Here is an 18,198-nt window from a genome sequence, read left to right on the forward strand (position 1 = left end):
TAAACAGAGGGACCTAGGGGTGCAGAAGCATAATTCCTTGAAAGTGGAGGTGAAGGCAGACTGGGTGGTGAAGAAGGCATTTGGCCTTTTGCCCTCATTCATCAGTGTCTTGAATATATGAATTGTTAGGTCATGTTATGGCTGTAGAGGACCCTGGTGAGGCCACTTTTGGAATACTGCAATCAATTCTGGTCTCCCTGCTATAGAAAGGATGGTGTTAAACTTGAAAGAGTTCGGAAAATATTTACAAGGAAGCTGTGGGCATTGGAGGGCTTGAGCTGTAGGGAGATGCTGAATAGGCGAGGGTGATTTTCCTTGGAGCATCGGAAGCTGAGGGATGACTTTGTAGAGATTTATAAAATCATAAGGGGCATGGATAGGGTGAATAGCCAAGGTCTTTTTCCTAGGGTAGAGGACATGGACGAGAGGAGACAGATATAAATGGGACCTCGGCCACTTCAGAGTTTCAACTGGTCCGAGGGCAGGCAGTCACCCAAAGCCTCTTTAACTCTTGTGTAATTTTAGCGGGATGGTGGGATGTTGGGAAGGGGATGGGGGGGTGGTGTTGGTGGTGGTAGGATCAGAAGAGTAGGTGCGGGGTGTTGTATGACTCTATGACATGCTGCATCTTCAGAATTACCAGCAATTCAGTCCCTTGTGTGCTCAGAAGAATTAACTGATATTAAGAGCTTTCTTCTAAGAGGCCATTCACCATTATTACTGCAAATCACCAATACTCAGAGCTTGGAGTTCAGAGTGGGGTGCGGAGCAGGGGCTGGCCAATTTTGCTGCGGGGATTGCTGCATGGTTTGTTTTCTCAAAAGTGCGCAAATTATTGGAGAAACTCAATTTACACTTGATATAATCTGTGCTTGAACTTTTCGCAATCATCTGCGTTGCTCTGTGAAATCTCACTGAAAACAAATCCAACAGAAGCTCAGATTTATGATCCAGAGGTCCTTTGGAAGTCTCAACACCCCTTTTCTAAAATGTAGCTCTCTGCACTGCTTCGCACATTGTCAGTTTACACAATCTCTTCCAAATCTAATTCATGTAGGAAGAATCCATTGATGTTCCATTCAGTTTCTCAGACCTGGCCAGACATACTCAAAAAGATATTGGATTTCCTAAGTGGTTTTGGAATATGTGGGGGGAGTAAACACCATTAGTATAGCATAAGGAGACAAGCACCAAAATTGGCCTAACCTCATCAGCACTGCTGTTAGGATGAATATGATCTGCAATACCAGCAATATTCTTTACAGTGAAACAGCTCCACTGCCTGGCTATAGAAAACACATGTGCAAAGACTGAGAGATTCAAATTTTTCAATGTCTTACTTGATGCTCTTGCTCTTTATTACTGCTCAATATTCTTCACAATCATCATTAGTCCTTCTTTAGCTAACATCACAGACTCAAAGCTGTGATGGACTAGTGTTCAACTGCCCTTCATCACCTCACCCTGCCAGGTACAAAGTGGCACTGGTGCCCATCTAGTAACAGCTCTCTAAGCAGTTCGCTCAGAATGGGCAAGGAAGTGGCAATGGGTGAGAAGTTTTACTTGTGTGTCCCCATCTTGTTTACTCATTGCTGATTCAGTCCCACGGTCCAGTGTCAAATTCTCTTCCAATGTATGGGTCCCCAACTACAGGAACATTAGACTTAAGTGTAGAAGTTTGGTTCCTAGTACAAGCACGTTTGCAGCAGATTTATGTGAAGATCCAACTTAATGTCAGCACTGGTGCTCAACATTCTAAAGTTACAGGGAAATCAGCTCTGGGGTGAAGATATTTCTGAGGGTTGAGTCAGCAGAAAGAGCAACCTTTGACAGAAAGCTTATTTCATTTCTTGCAATAACCCATCTCATCTGGGAGCTTCAAAAGCGATGGCACTCCCGGTTGGACCCTGCTTTTTTGGCACAGTCTGGTCTGCCACAGACACCATCTTTGGACAATCGTGACCTATCCTTGTGTCTGCAGTGTGTTTTCTGATTTGCTGGGTAAACTTCTGGATTCCCGTAAGAATGTGAGGGAACTGACCGGGATAATGAAAGAAACTGTTTGACTCTACTGCAGTAGGAGTCACCCTGCAGAATCAGAAAAGGTGGCAAGTGGCAAAAATACCCGAAAATACAACCGCAATTCATTTCTCAGATACAAGGGCTAAACAGTGAGGCAAGAATGATAGGAAATAATTGAAGCGTTTACCCTACCTTCTTCAATTCAAAGAATTTCCTGAAACTATTCCAGGTCTCATGCCATTTCAAACTATATCGCCTTGTAGGATTTCAGTCTTCAAGGTATAAAGGTGGAATATTGGAACTGCAGACCAATTTTCTGGCTTCTAGCACTTGTAGTGCCCACAGTGGTGTCGACAGAACAAAGGTTGAGGAGAGAGTGAGATGGAGATTGGGACAGTAGGCCTCATTTTCCTAGCATTTCCACAGAAGAAAGGTACTCTCTAGTTCTTCAAGTTTTCCTTACATATAATGTCTATGCTTCTGAAATCAACCTTCTTCATTGATGATTTATTTCCCTTTGGGGTTTATCCTTTCCTCCCGCTCTTTGTTTTTAACTCTTTTCAACTTTCCTGTGCTACCGAACAACCGATGAATTTCTCAATAAATAAAATCCAAGTTGAACGACAGGGCCAGGGCACACAATGTAGAATACGCCTAAAACTGAAATCGCTCAGCCACTTCAGCGTGCATAATGTGTATTTTGGGCACTGTCGTATGGTAAGGCATTCTTCTGCCCACTAAATCGCTGACTCTCTTAACGTTCTCTCCTGTGCATCCCATAATATCTGTCATGTGGCCCACTTAAGAGGAGTTTGCTCATTTACAGTTTGGATTCAAGCAGAGGAAAACCAGTGGCCTTCACACGTCACGAGCATTTTAATTGGTACTTAGCCGATATAAATGGTAAATGATGTCAATCACAAAGGAAGAGCTTTTAAAATAAAAGCCCTGGGTGCCACAGGAAACTGGATGTAACACTGTGCTAATGTGGTCTTTCAATACTGTAAACAGTAGGAGAATGGACAGGGAGGAAGTGAACGTGCTATTATCTGTTTCACTGCAGGATGCCTCTGTTTTCAGGAAGAAACAAAGTGTCAATAGCATGGAACTTGCTCTTCTTGAAGGTGGTTGTTCCATCAGAAAAGGCTGCAATTCTGAAATACAATGCTGCAATTTAAAGCATGGAAACTGAAACCATGCATCGCTGGAGGATTTGGTGGTAGAGCTGGTGAGATGTCATAGTCCATAGGGGTGCGTGATCGGAAACCATTGGGAACATGTCATCACACAGGTCACCGAGGACCTGGCAACAATGCTCAAGAAAGACTAATAACCCTGCTTGGGTGGTCATGAACAGTGAGTGCATCTTCTCATGACAATTCACCATGTCATCAGCTCTCACTGCTCAATGCACCACATGTCTACAAGCATGCCCTGGTACTCAGGCGTAACATCCAGATCCTCCATCTCACTTTCACATATCTGTTAATATGGGCAGCCTGAAAGCTACCTCTTGCTGTCTCCACATTCCTCTGGTTATTCAGATGTGTCTCATGTTATTACAATCACAGTGCCCAATAATCGCTGACATTCTTCCCTTATTCTTACAGGATTAAGCGATACCCAATAAGAGGGAGCAGAGCCGGTGAATCTATGACCCAATGGAGCAGGTTATGATAGAGCTGTGGCATCTGGCATCAGATATCAAGAGATGAAACCGCTTCATCAGGAGGATGGTGTCTCTATCCCTCTGGCCCTTGGGCTGCTGCAGCTTGGAAGGTTCGAAAGCAGAGTATCAGAAGAGGAAGGCTGATCCATGGGATGGGTTTGAAAGCAATAGGCCCATGATAACACCATCTGCAGCTTGCTCATGCCAGCAAGCAGGATGAGGGTGAACTGGGTATTGAGAATTGTTATAAAGTTAAGAACAAGCCATCACCCTCATGGCGCATATTTGGCACCCTTTAAACTCCTTTTGAAATGAAGTACATTTCTGTGAAATACTGTGGAACAGGGTGGAGGGTTGGTAGCTCACTTCCTGGGTTTCTCATTGTTCGTACTATTCCTGACCAGTCATTGTGATGAGCAGAAGCCCCACCCATTTCAATGATGTGTACACGTAATAGCAATAAATGTATTCATATTTCTTTTAGTCTTCTTTTCAGACAATTCCTCAGGATTGAGGATGATTTTCTTGCATTTGAGTATTGTGGGCGTTGGTGTGACCAAATAGTCCAATTCTGGATCCACACATCCTTCCCTGAAAGTAACATTTGAAGAAGTAGAAAGATGAGAGACATGAGTTTTGCATGTTCCTTCTGCTGTTAGCACATCATCCCACCTGGGCCTGTCAAGACTCTCAAAATGGCTGACACTTTCGCAGATGCTACTCCTCCACTTTGGAGTGAGAGAGGTTCCTGTGCTAGTGATTCCTGTGGGCTGGTAGGAATATTGTACTATTTTTTAATTGGTGCTTTGAGGATATCCTTTCCCTCCGTTGTCCTGGTAACCACTTCCTGAGACATTTTTCAGAATAGAGAGCTTGGTTTGGAAGATTTGGTCAGGAACGTGGATGATGTGGTCCATCCAGTGAAGCTGACTGACTGAAAATTGTGCTTTGATCTTGAAGATGTTAGCCTAAGAGAAGACACTGATATCTGAGCTCCTGTCCTGCCAGGGGATTAACAGGATTTTGAAAGAATCATCACAGCTGATATTTCGCTAAGAATTTGAGATTTCTGCTGTACATTGACCATTTCTCCTACACAAAGTCAGGTAACACTGCAGCCCCGTAGTCCATAAGTTTGGTCTTGTTATGACAAAGGATTCGAATCTCCAGTACCTTGCACAGAGTTAACTTTTAAATCAAAAGGTTTGTGTTTTAAAAGAAGTCAATAACTGGAAGCCATTGTCAAAAAAAATTCGATGTAGAGCCCATTTAATGTACTCGTATCATGACAGAGAAACTTTAGAGTCAAAAATGTAATAGGAAGAGATAATGATGAAGTGGACTATCTCCTCCCTCACAACAGAAAGCCCCCACTTACAGAACTTGTGTATTCCAGCCTTTCAGAAAGACACATTAAAAGGAGCTCAAAACGGAAGGCAGCAGCCTCAATGTCGTGGTGTGCAGACTACTGTGTTCTGAAAGTCACAGCTCTGAGAAACAGCCATTTAAACACCCCTCACCTGCAGATAACAGAATGGGGAAAAACCCACTCTCTCTCGGGATGCCATTGGTCAGGCAATTCCAAAAGGAATTAGGACAAAAGAATCTTAATCAATTACAAAGCCAAGATTCTTGATATCAAGAATTCAATTATCAACATCAACACTAAGAATATTTAATGTAATGGCAGCAATGTTCAGCTATCTGATGAGCGTGTGTGGGGCTACTATTTTTTTTCTCAGGTTTAGCATTTAATAAAGCAACTCTTTGTCAATTAAAGAAGGCCTAGTTAAATTGGCTTTCTTTAACCCACAAGTTCATCTAGGTCTGAAAGCAACACATCCACAAGAGAAGGGATCATTTTCAAATAGACTTTGTTACAGCTAACTGAGGGAGCTGGTGAATAACCAAGAGGAACTAGCTCACCCTTTCTCACCCACAAGATTAACGATTTGAGGCATTCTGTCTGGATCAGTAACAAATTGGAGAAATTTGCCTGGAGACATGGTCATAACATTGTTGACCTTGAGTTATTTTACAATCAAATCATTTGTGAGCTAGGTGCTGACTATGCTGGTAGTTCTACATTGCATGTAAATGTCAGGAATGAAATCCATTTTAGGTCCTGTCTTTTCCTGATCAATTCTACTAAATTTTGTTTTCCAATTAGTCTTTCTTCTTGCTGTGTCTGGTCGTCATTCATCTCATAAGATGATGGTTTCCAACTTGATGGTCAACTCTTGTGTTGAGCAATACTGGAGTGTTCTCTCCAAATCATAAGCCCGGGCAAAGTTCCCAGAGCCCCTTGTCCAAACATCAGGTTCCCATGTTGACCTCCCTGGTGGACTCCCAAAGGTTTGCTGAACACTACTTCTGGAACTGGCTTGGCTGCAGGAGATGCTGGAAAGACATTAGTCTGCCTTTGGGCTCCACTCCAGATCTTTGTTTGGTCAGGATCCGCATCCTAACAGTCAACTCTCTCAGGTATCCACAAGGCAAAACATGGCTGGAAATTTGGTTCAGGAGTGTCAGGGCGTGTCCACTACAATGTCGGACTACAATCTGGCGGCCAAACATCCTCCAGGCTGCTCTCAAAAGCTTTAACCTGAGGCGGTGAAGGACCTGGTTTCTGGGTGTTGCCAGATGGAAGCACAGCAGAGGACAGTCTGTGTACTGTTAGCTACTGGGGTCTTGCACACTTGGGCTCTCTTCTTTGCCTCACTGATTGCCAATGGTGCAGCTTGAAAAGAAGTACACCAGCTTGCAAAAAAACAAGAACCATGCCATCCTCTTCACCTGCACACTACTACAGATACAAATTCAAGATATATCAAGATATCTTTTGTTCAAGATTTAACAACCCTTAAAATACAATATTTTACTGGACTAGCCCTCTAATTCCATTCGGTCTCAATTAGCACTCAGCGCGAAAACTCCCCAGCACTTTCCAACAGTTTTACTTCCCTATTTCTTGATTCTACTTTGTTTCACTTATCTGTGGGAGCCATTCTAATAATGTAAAGCCTGGAGTGGCACCCATTGCAAAAACAGCATGCCAAGAACTTGTAGCACTGTTTTGTTTTTGGTCGGCTTTTCAATATCTATGTACAGTGAAATGAGAGGCACAAGTGAAACATATGTTACCAATTTGCTCGAGTTGCTAGTTGCATTTATCACTTCGGAAATCAGAAACAAATCCCAAACTATGACCAAATTTAAAACAACAGAGCTATGGGACCTCACATAGCTGGCCGTTCCTGCGAGATTGCTTCACCAGGAGTTACAGTATGAAACAGTGATTAGCCGACTGCAAGAAAATTCAGTTCGTACAGAGTTGTTCAATCACAATGGCATTTGGCGAGGCTTTTTGTCAATGTAAGGATTAACTTGCTAGTGGTCCTCCCACAACTCTCTGTCAGGCATGAAGAACAGGAAAAGAAAGACAGAACCTGCTTTTTTTTTCCCACACCCTCTGAACATTGCAAAGATCTTTGCAACCAATGAAATACTTGCTGTAGTCTAGTCGCTTTAGTACTCGAGGGAAATACAGCAGGTGGTTTGCATGTTCCAAACAATAAAATGACCAAATGATTTGTTGATTGAGGGACACATCTTGATCAAGGCAACAGGGAAGAGTTCACCAGATATTTTATGTTCAGCTTGGAGAAACTCAATTGAACATATCGTTCAAAACACACTGTGTATAACCTTCCTATCCCAGAGGCGATGAGCCAGGAAGAGGGAAGGTCGTTTTATTTTGACACAGTATTTGCACCTCCATTTGAAGCACATTCTGAGCAGGAGCAACCGGGTTTGACCTTCCTTCCCTGCTAAAAATTGGAAGTAAGTAATGACCTCCTTATCAATGGACAGTAATTATCCAAAGTGGCATGAGAAAGTCAATTTGCCTGACTCAAAGACTAGTGCAAGGGGGTTGACAGTTTTTCAAGGGTTGGAGGGGGGGTGGTGGTAGTTTGAGCCGCTTGATCTGCACTAATTTGGGCGGATGGGTGACTACTCAGAGTCAAGCCTCTGACTTGGGTTCCGAAATTCTGCCTCTCTCCCCCGCCAAACCAAGAGCACCCCCTCCCCAAAAAGCATACATCCAAGACCTTGGCACTCATGTCCTGACAGCTGGCATGGTCTTTGTGGTGGTGGGTGCTTTGTGCAAGAGTGCCAACCTTGGGTGGGAATTCTGCATCTGGGGAACCAATTGCAATTGCTCTGCCGCCCTTCGAAATGTCTGATCATGCAGCAAACCTCTCCCTCACCAAAAAAACCCAGCTCGAAGCCCTCCACAGCTTTTCAACAGAATACAAGACACCCGAGGATCTCATCTCCAGGAATACAACCCTCCCTCAGTGATGGTTAGCCGATGTGCTCAAGTCTCTGGGATTGTGCTTTATCCATGACCATCTGATTCCGATGGAGAGAGTGTTACCACTGACCCTGTGGGATTCCTACAAGTTCACATAGAGAACTGATCGGTCAAGCTTCATTTTTTTTCATTGAATAAGAACTCAAATGTGAGTTGCATCTATTGAAGCATTAAATTCAATGGGAATTACCCCATTCCCCTTTTCTTGTTGTGCAGGGATAGCACACTGGTTGAATTTGTCAGTTCTCATGACACCCTCCTTCTCCATAGAACTGCATCCATCAAGTGTATTGCTCCCTTTTATAAATGAATGTGGACACAGATCAGAGCTAGGGATACTGTCTTTCTATATGTGAACCAATATCTAGAAACGTTTACGTACTCTCTTCCTCCTAACATGTCCTCTGTACATCAAAGAACAGCAAACTGAGCGCGAGGGAAGAACTGAGAAGCAGCATCTTACAAACTTGGCATTTGACAAACGTTCAAGCTGATTTTAAAATCCTCGATGGGAACAGCCGGGGTCTGGGGAGGAAAAAGGAAATCGTATATTTCTGCGCCAAAAGATGTGATGCTGGAAGAACACAACAGGTCAGACAGCATCAGAGGGGCAGGAAAGTCAATGCTTTGGGCCAAAACCCTGCATTAGGAGGTGGAGGGAAAAACCCAGAGGTAATTCGAGGGAGGGGCTGGGGGACCTGGGGGGAAGAGTAGGTGGGATGGTGATAGGTCAATGCCGGATGGGGGCTGTTCTGCTTGGTCAGTGGGAAGGCTGGGGTGAATAGGTGAGTAGGAAGATGGATAGGTTAGGACAGGTCAGGGAAGTGAGGAGAATTGGGAAGGTTAGACAAGGGATAAGGCTGAGAGGAATTTGAAGCTGATGAAGTCAATACTGGGGCCATTGTGCCGTAAGTTTCCCAGACGAAATATAAGGTGTTGTCCCTCTAGTTTCCGTTTGGCCTCACTCTGACAGTGGAGGAGGCCAAGGATGGACATGTCACCGGGGGTGGGGGGGTGGGAAAGGGGGATTAAAATGGATGGCAACCAGAAGGTTAGGTTGGCTGATACATGCAGAGCACAGATACTCAGCAAACCGGTCCCCAGGTCTGTGTTTGGTCTCCCCAGTACAGAGGAGACCACATCGGGAACAACAAAAACAGTGGATCAGGTTGGATGAAGTACAGTTGGATCACCACCAGATCTGGAAGATTGTTTGGAGCCTTGGACAGAGGTGAGAGGGGAGGCAGGTGTTGCACCTCTTGTGGTAGCAAGGAAAGGTACCGGGTGTGGTGGAGAAGTTGGTGGGGGTTATAGAGTTGACGAGGGAATCACAGAGTTAACGGTCCCTGCAGAAAACGGACAGGCGTGGGAGAAGGAAATATCTTTTTGGTCACTGTAGCCTGGATGGAAAATCCTGTAAAATTACCACCCTTCCGGGGTTCCCCTACATCTGTTTGTACGCTCACCAGTATTAAATCATAAGATTTGTGCAGCATTGTCAAGGTCAGTATTCATTGCCCTTGGAGCAGTGGCCACCTTGTTGAACTACTGCAGTCATTGTAACATTTTTCAATATAATGAGGGGACAGTAACCCATTTCAGAAGCCAATCAATGATGTTGCTGGCGGTTGGAATTACACAGTGACCAGACCAAGCAAGAATAACAGATTCCCTTCCCTAATCCATAATTGCGAACCAATTGAGATCTTTACGATGAAAGGAAAGTTCAGTGGTTACTCATAGTATTTTATTCCAGATTTATTTCATTAACAAAATTTAAATTCTCCAACTGACGTGGTGGGGCTTGAACTGACAACTCCATACTTTTAATCCCAGCATCTGCAGCAATATAACAGCCATGCCAGCAATTAGCTGCCAATTGTGGGACAGAGCAACGTGAACATTTTTGCTAGAAATCAAATCTCGATGCCCGAGACATCTATCAAACAAATAATGGGTTTCTTTGAGACATTCTACAAAACTTTAAAAAGACTTAGATATGACACACAGATCTGATCTAGCAAATTTCTGTCTGCATCTGTGGACACACGTTTTTCAGGTCCGATAATTACAGTTGACTTTTAGATTAGATTAGATTACTTACAGGCCCTTCAGCCCAACAAGTCCACACCGACCCGCCGAAACATAACCCACCCATACCCCTACATTTACCCCTTACCTAACACTACGGGCAATTTAGCATGGCCAATTCACCTGACCCGCACATCTTTGGACTGTGGGAGGAAACCGGAGCACCCGGAGGAAACCCACGCAGACACGGGGAGAACGTGCAAACTCCACACAGTCAGTCGCCTGAGTCGGGAATTGAACCCGGGTCTCAGGCGCTGTGAGGCAGCAGTGCTAACCACTGTGCCACCGTGCCACCCTAAATTGAAAGTATGATTTCAATCAGATAGCCACCATACCTTTAAATATCTTAAATCAGACAATCTTGGCCAGAAATTGTCCTGGAGTGTTGGGAGGTAGAAATTAGGAGGATAATTTAGCCCAGTTGAGTAATGATAAGATGGAAGCTGCAAAATATTAATCTGAGTGCCTTCACAATTGTTCAGTTGCAAAAGAGAGAGGGTTTCTCTGAGGGAAGGATAGAGTATTAGGTGGATTCCAATGATCTCTGCACTAGACATAGCATTAAGCTGAGAAATAAGGCACTGGGAGCAGGTTACAATTGCTTCACTGCAAATACCATGGGAAAAATCAAATGCCAACTGGTAATTGCATCTGATCAGAGCAATAAAATGATTGAAGACCAAGTTTCCATAGAAAGGTGGACGGAAACTAAACTAGTAGAGGCATACTGGCTGGCTGTAAATCTTGCAGAGGTCCTTCATTTTGGTGCCTGCAGTATGAAGAAGCTTTTTAAAGGAGCATAGAAACAAGATTAGGCCATTTAGCCCCTTGAACCTGTTTCTTCATTGAATTAGACCAGAGTTGATCTGTACATGAGCTGAGGTACACAACAGTGAGTCACAAGTTAGTTCTCATGGCCTACTCCTGCTCCTATTTTCTATCCAACTGGTCCTTGACAGGACTATCCAGTGTTTTGGTGGAATAGAGGAGGCCTTGAAATGTGGTCTAGATCAAGGATCGTTACCAATATTGTTGCCCTGCAAAACTTCGCCATCCAGAACAGCCCAATCATTGATATAACCAAGGATGCAATAACCTTGAAGGCAGCATGGAGGAGAGTAGCTGAGAAAACATCCCTTCCAGCACGACTACCATTTCCACAAAAAACAATCCATGAAACAGGCATGTGTTTTCCTTTAATAGAACACCATAGTAACCATAAGCCAACCTAGTTTTTTCTAAACTTGTATCGTGGTAAGGTAAAGTCATCATAGTTTCAGAGGACCCCAGGATTGCTCTGTCAGACAGAGTTTAACCTTTGAGAAGGTGGAAGCGTCATGGTGACCTCAGCTGGTACTGGAATTGAACCTGCGCTGTTGGCATCACTCTGCAACATACACCAGTCAATCAGCCAATTGGCAACCCCAACTTCGTGAAACTCTGTAGCCCTTTCTTCACAGATGCCATCTGAACTGCTGAACATTTCCAGCATTTTGTTTTTCTCTTCCTGAGTGACCTATCCTTACACACAAATTGCTGGCACAAACTTGAGCCACTTTTGGCTTTTCAAAGACCACACTCACAATTTCTAAGCACCTCTGCAATCACCATAGAGGCCTTATCATGCAGGATTTGCACTAATGAACCACGAGTAGACTGCTAATTTAAATCTATTCAGTTTAGCAGAAAGCATTGTCAGTTGAGTAAGATCTTACGGGGTGCAAATCCAACATTAGTGAGTTGATGGTCAGGATTGCAGTGCCTCACTCTTATGTTTTGATATCATGAATGGTACTCTGCATTTTATATTCAATTCTCAGACGGCTCATTGTGAAGCAATTAGAGATAAATACCTTCTTTGCAATTCCTTGATTCGCACCATCAAGTTGAGATGACCCTGAGAATACTGCTCGATCACATCTCTAACATCGTAAGGCTTCCTGGCTTGCTGCAAACCAAAACAAATATTTTTAGAATAGTAAGGCAAAGCAACACGAGAGTCTGATGCATTTCTCCCAGTATGTATTGCAGACTGAGGTAACTGAATGCTGGTGTCAGGAAGTAACAAAAGAAAATGGGTACTGAAGTATAGTGTAAGTGTTTGTCCCTGCTCCATGCCAACATGCACTGAGGGGTGCAAGTGATCACGATAAACAAAATAAGTGATACTGAATTGGGATCCCCATTTCAGAACAGTGTTTTACTGAACTCAATAGGAGAGAAGCCCAGTGTAGCATAAAACAGTGCTGCCCCTTCACATGACAAACTGTGCAATCATCCTAAACTAATCTCACCCCTATTGAAATGACATGGCTGAATGCAAGTGTGGATTTCTGAAATCTCGTTTGAAATGGTCCACTTTTTCCAGCAGTTAATGGATGTATTTGTTATTACTATCAAACCATCCATTATCAACCAGTTGTGACTACTTAATAGAGTTCTGAGGAATTTCATGCATCACATGCAAGGAAAATGAACGTTTGTGCAGGTCCAGTAACTTTTCCCGAGTCAAAGCTGTTGCTGAGAACATAGGGGAGATGTCAATGCACCATGATCAATCCCCAAAACTCAAGCACTAACACAATATGTGTGTGTAAGTTTGACCTCAGCACCCTTATCAGCAGTGAGAAACCCTCAGCTCAACAGCTTAAGCGTTGCAAAAGTGTACCCTGTTGAACTGTGTCACAGTATGAGTGTTACAGGTAGCGATCTGCACATTTCTTAGTCTCTTTGATTGTCCGGAATGTTTGATTAGCTGCAGTCTGCAAGCAAACATCATTCTTCAGACCTGATGTCTTAAAAGTTCTGCTCCAGTGATGTGAGAAATGGGAATGATGTCATCAAAAGTTCCCAGGCTGTCTCTAATAGCCCATGTCAAATCATGATATAGGGGCAGCACAGATCACAAGAAATGTTCCTCCCCCACTCCCCGTCTCTTTCAATAGTATGCAGATATGGTTCATCACTGTATTTTGCTTTAAATTCATGCATGGTGACCTTAGCATAATTGGCAAAGCCAGCATTTATTGTCCATCACTAATTGCCTGAAGAAAGCAGTACTGAGTTGACTTCTTGAACTGCAATGGTCCGCGTGAGGTAAATACACCTGCAGTACTGTTAGAGAATTTAGTATCAGTGACAGTAAACAAACAGCAGTAAAGTTTCGAGTCAGGTTGCGACAAGAGCATAACATTTTGGAGAATAACTAGGCTATTCAACCCAGAGAGTCTGCTCTGCCATCCAATGAGATCATGGCTGATCTGAGAACCCTCAATTCCACTAATCTACCTTTTCCTCATAGCCCCTGATTCCTTTACTCATTGAGACTCTGTCTGCCTCAGCTTTGAATATACTTAATGTCCAAGCTCAACAGCCCTCTGTAATAATGAATTCCACAGATTCACTACGCTCTGACATAACTGTGCGATCCCTTATCCTAAGAGTATGCCTTCTGGTCCGAGACTGTCCCAGTAGGGGAAATTTAATAAGGTCACCTCTCACTCTCCGAAACTCCAATCAGCAGAGGCTCAACTGACTAACCTCTCCTCACAAGCCAATCTTTCCAAACCCGGTATCAGAGAGCGAGGTCTGCAGATGCTGGAGAGTGAGAGTTGAAAAGTGCGGTGCTGGAAAAGCACAGCAGGTCAGGTAGCATCGGAGGAGCAGGACAGTCAATGTTTCGGACATAAGCCCTTCATCAGGAATGTTTGGTGTGTGTGTGTGTGGTGGTGAGAGATAAATAGGAGGGATACCTAGTTTCACCTTAGTGAACCTTCTTTGCACCTCCTCCAATGCCAACATACCTTTGTTAGATAAGAGGCCCAAAACTGTTCATTGTTTTTGAGATATGGTTGAAATGGTACCTTGGATAGTTTTAGCAAGACCTCTCTATTTTTATACTCCATTCTCATGGTGCTAAGGTCAACATTACATGTGCCTCTCTTATTACCTGCTGAATTTGTAGGTTAAGTTTAATTGAGATGTACACATGAAGACCCACCAAATCCCTATGTGCTGTAACTTGTTTTTGTGGACTGGATGGGCTAAATGGCCTGCTCCCACACTGTACAATTCTATGATTCCTGTAGGCTTTCTCTAATGAACAAATATTCAGTTCTTCAGAGGGGTGGGGGGGGGGGGGGGGCGGGGAGAGGCAGCAAGGCTGGAGGAGAAAGTCTGCAGACATTGGACATGGGGAATAGTCAATGGGAGCTCAGAGGTTGTGAGGGCAGGGGAGAGTCTGTTGGGGGTGGGGACGAGATTCTGCAGGGTGGAAGGTTGCTGGGCTGGGGGTGGAGGGCGCGAAAGTCTGTGGAGTGAAGGGGAAAACTCATTGCTAATGGAAGTTCTGAAGAAGGGTTACTAGACTAACAACATTAACTCTGATTTCTCTCTACAGATGCTGCTAGACCTGCTGAATTTCTCCAGCAATTTCTGTTTCTGTTGCAAGTGGAAGATTGTACATTGTGGGGTGAGAGGCAGAGGCCCTGTGAGAGATAACTTTATCTAACCTCTCTTTCTGCCTGCATATCAGCCAGACTAGGGAAGGGAGGTAGATGTTCTTCCTTTAAGGACATGAAGGAGCCACATGGGTTTTTATGACAATAAGTTTCAAGGTCAGTATTGCTGAAGTTGCTTTCCATTCCAGAATTGTTATTCAAAACCATGTACCCACAGCATTAAGCTGGACTTCTGGATTCATCACTCAGCAACATTATCACTCTCCCATCAACTCACCCTTAAGATCAATTGGTTTTCTTTAATTAACCCAAGTGACTGTTCATTTTATCCTGAATCATTGTTTCTAAATACTTCCCATAAGTGAGCTTAAAGTGTCTGATCACCTTTACACATATTTCTTTCAACAATGGTACATGAATTGTAATTCTCTAGCCCCCAGCACCACCCTTCTATCTAAGGAGGATTGGAAAATTATGGCCAGTGACTCTGCAAATTCCACCCACACTCCCCTAACTATGCTTGGATTCATCTCATAAGGTGCTGGTACCTTATCACATTTAAATGCAGTCAACCTTTCCTACGTCGCTCCCATTTCAATTTTAAACCCTTCAACTGTCTGAACTGATAAATATTTCTCCATGACCTGAACAGCATTATCTACCTCAAAGTTTGTGAGAAGATTTGTAGCTCGGGTGCTCGTTGTTATAGTTCAGTTCGCCGAGCTGGGAATTTGTGTTGCAGACGTTTCGTCCCCTGTCTAGGTGACATCCTCAGTGCTTGGGAGCCTCCTGTGAAGCGCTTCTGTGATCTTTCCTCCGGCATTTGTAGTGGTTTGAATCTGCCGCTTCTGGTTTTCAGTTCCACCTGTCCATTGCAGTGATCGATATATTAGGTCCAGGTCGATGTGCTTATTGATTGAATCCGTGGATGAGTGCCATGCCTCCAGGGATTCCCTGGCTGTTCTCTGTTTGGCTTGTCCTATAATAGTAGTGTTGTCCTAGTCAAATTCATGTTGCTTGTCATCTGTGTGTGTGGCCACTAAGGATAGCTGGTCATGTCGTTTCGTGGCTAGTTGGTATTCGTGGATGCGGATCGTTAGCTGTCTTCCTGTTTGTCCTATGTAGTGTTTTGTGCAGTCCTTGCATGGGATTTTGTACACAAAAATTGGTTTTGCTCATGCTGGGTATCGGGTCCTTTGTTCTGGTGAGTTGTTGTCTGAGAGTGGCTGTTGGCTTGTGTGCTGTTATGAGTTCTAGTGGTCACAGTAGTCTGGCTGTCAGTTCGGAAATGCTCTTGATGTATTGTAGTGTGGCTAGTCCACTGAGGATGTTACCTAGACAGGGGACGAAACGTCTGCAGCACAAATTCCCAGCTCGGCGAACAGAACCACAACAATTATCTACCTCAGGTAATAGCTTGGAAAACCCTAGCTATGTTCCTTTCCCACACACATAAATCTCTTTCCCCGACCTTCTCCATCACAGTCATCCTTCTATCTCCCTTTGACTGTTTATATGCACTCAGAAGAATTTTGGATTCTCTGTTACATTAGCTGCCAGCCTTATCTCGTCCTCACTCTTTGTTTCTTTTATGTGTTTTTTGAATTTCTCTGTCAAGGTTTTATACTAAGACCTGGTCTCAATTGTATCCAACCGACATGTGTTGTGTACTTATTCTTCTGTTTCATCTTTCCCTGACTTTTCTAACTTGCTGGAAACTCTGGTTTTATTTGCCCGAGCTTCCCCCCTCCTGGGAACATAATTTGACAATACCCAAATAAATTCTTCTTTAAATAAACCCCATTGTTCATTACAGTTCAGCCTTGTCAACTTTTGCTTTTACTTTATTTAGGTTTCCTTGTTTTTACCTACTTTATTTAGGTTAGATCTATTCTCAGCAGAGATTGATTGATTTCAAATGCAAAATTAACAGATGACATAGCATCAATAGCTCTTTACAGTACACATCTACTAGCCTGTGTGTGCTTGACTGTTTCCTCATTTTTACTCCAGAAAGGTCTGGCTCTAATCTTTAGAGTATACCACATAGTCCCCAATGAGCAGAAATAATATCGAACTATTCCATCTGTTTCCCTTAATATCTTGAAAACTTTGATCAAATCACCTTTTAAATGTTAGGGAAGGCAACCCTAGTTTCTGTAATCTCTCATGGTAATATAACGCTGAGAGACCAGACAGTGCGGCAGGAAATCTACACTGCACTCCCTCCCTAGCCAATATATCCTTCCTAGGGTGGAATAGCTCACAGCACTGCATGTGTTGTGTAGTATCTGGTGTCACAGGGTGAGGATAGCGTTAAGCATCCTTGAGGCCTAAGGAACAGAGCAATCCATGTAACCATGTGGAAACACTGAGTAGCCATAGGGTGTGGGAGAGGGGCCAGCGTGGGAGGATGGGGGTACGGTGGTGTGAGGTGATGATGGATATCGAACAGAAAGTCTTCAAGAATCTCCCTTGTGCCGACATGTTCAGAGTTGGTTGGCTTATGAGAACATGGTGTTTCCTTTATCCTTCTTTCAGCCACAGAAAGAAGAAACAGAGCAGAGAAAATAATTTAATAAAGAGTGAAATGAACAAGACAAAAGGGTGCAATGCTTAATTCTGAAGGCTAATGGCATATTCAGCAATCGTTTCTGTTCTGTGTGCTTAAAAAAAGCATTAGTTAAAACACAGAGAGAAAAGAAAAGCTTAGACTGCTTTCTTATCCTGTAATCAAATCACTTCACACGAGGGATGGAAGCAACTCTAGTGTTGGTGAAAAGTTACTGGAATGTGTTAGTGGAAAGTGATATAGGTGCTGAAGTTGAAGAGTCAAGGTCATTGGCAGAAAGAGGAATAAATTACATTCAGCCGGGCCAAATTACAGCCTCAGTTCTTTGCAGTCTACCCTTCCTCAATGAGACGTCGACCTCATTGTGGAGCCCAGAGAATAGAGGGCGTAGCTTGCAGTCATCACAGAAGAGAACTACCCCTGCCAAAATATTATTAGGTGGTCTCAAAGAAACAAAGAGAAACTCCTTTTACTCTTTCCCCTTCTGCCATTGAGGACTCACCTGAAATTTCTTCTTTGCTACGAAATACTGCATCCTGCGAATTACCTTGATGGTAACCCTGTGGGACTCCCTCAACCTGCAAACAGAACAGGACTGTTTTAGAAGGAAACAGGAAAAAGTGAAGAAAAACAATGAACTTTCATTACTCTCCGAGCCTGACTCAAAAGATTTCTTTTGCTCCTTTTTAATCGATTAATACATTCCTTCTGTGGAGGACTGGCGACAGAGCGGCAGCAATTTGGACCAGAAGCTTCGGTTTGTGGTTCCAAACCGGGCCATGGACGGTGTGATCTTAATATGGTTAAACCGCTTAATGAACAGCCTGTAAATCCTTTCGATACTCTCGATGATAGTTGGGAAGAATTGGAGAGTTATCTTGGTCATCCTGGAGAAGGAAATGAAAAACCATAGCAGTGTTTTGCCCATAAACATGGACAACACAGCGGAATTTCATGGCCCAAACCTCAGAAACCAATAACCAGGTTAAAAGGCAGATGGTATATG

General features: G+C 43.6%; 1 protein-coding gene across 2 annotated transcripts in view; it reads right to left on the bottom strand.

The window, feature by feature from the left end:
- LOC132824369 (potassium voltage-gated channel subfamily KQT member 1) overlaps positions 1-18,198 on the bottom strand; it is a 707,684-nt gene that overhangs the window by 195,057 nt on the left and 494,429 nt on the right. For both annotated transcript variants that reach the window (XM_060838761.1, XM_060838762.1), the window contains exons 13-14: positions 17,695-17,770; positions 12,014-12,108 (exon numbers count right to left, since the gene is read on the bottom strand). In XM_060838761.1, the coding sequence (XP_060694744.1) occupies positions 12,014-12,108; positions 17,695-17,770 (171 nt within the window). The remainder of the gene's footprint in view (positions 1-12,013; positions 12,109-17,694; positions 17,771-18,198) is intronic.

Source organism: Hemiscyllium ocellatum, chromosome 18 (genome assembly GCF_020745735.1).
Source record: "Hemiscyllium ocellatum isolate sHemOce1 chromosome 18, sHemOce1.pat.X.cur, whole genome shotgun sequence".
NCBI classification, from domain to species: domain Eukaryota; kingdom Metazoa; phylum Chordata; class Chondrichthyes; order Orectolobiformes; family Hemiscylliidae; genus Hemiscyllium; species Hemiscyllium ocellatum.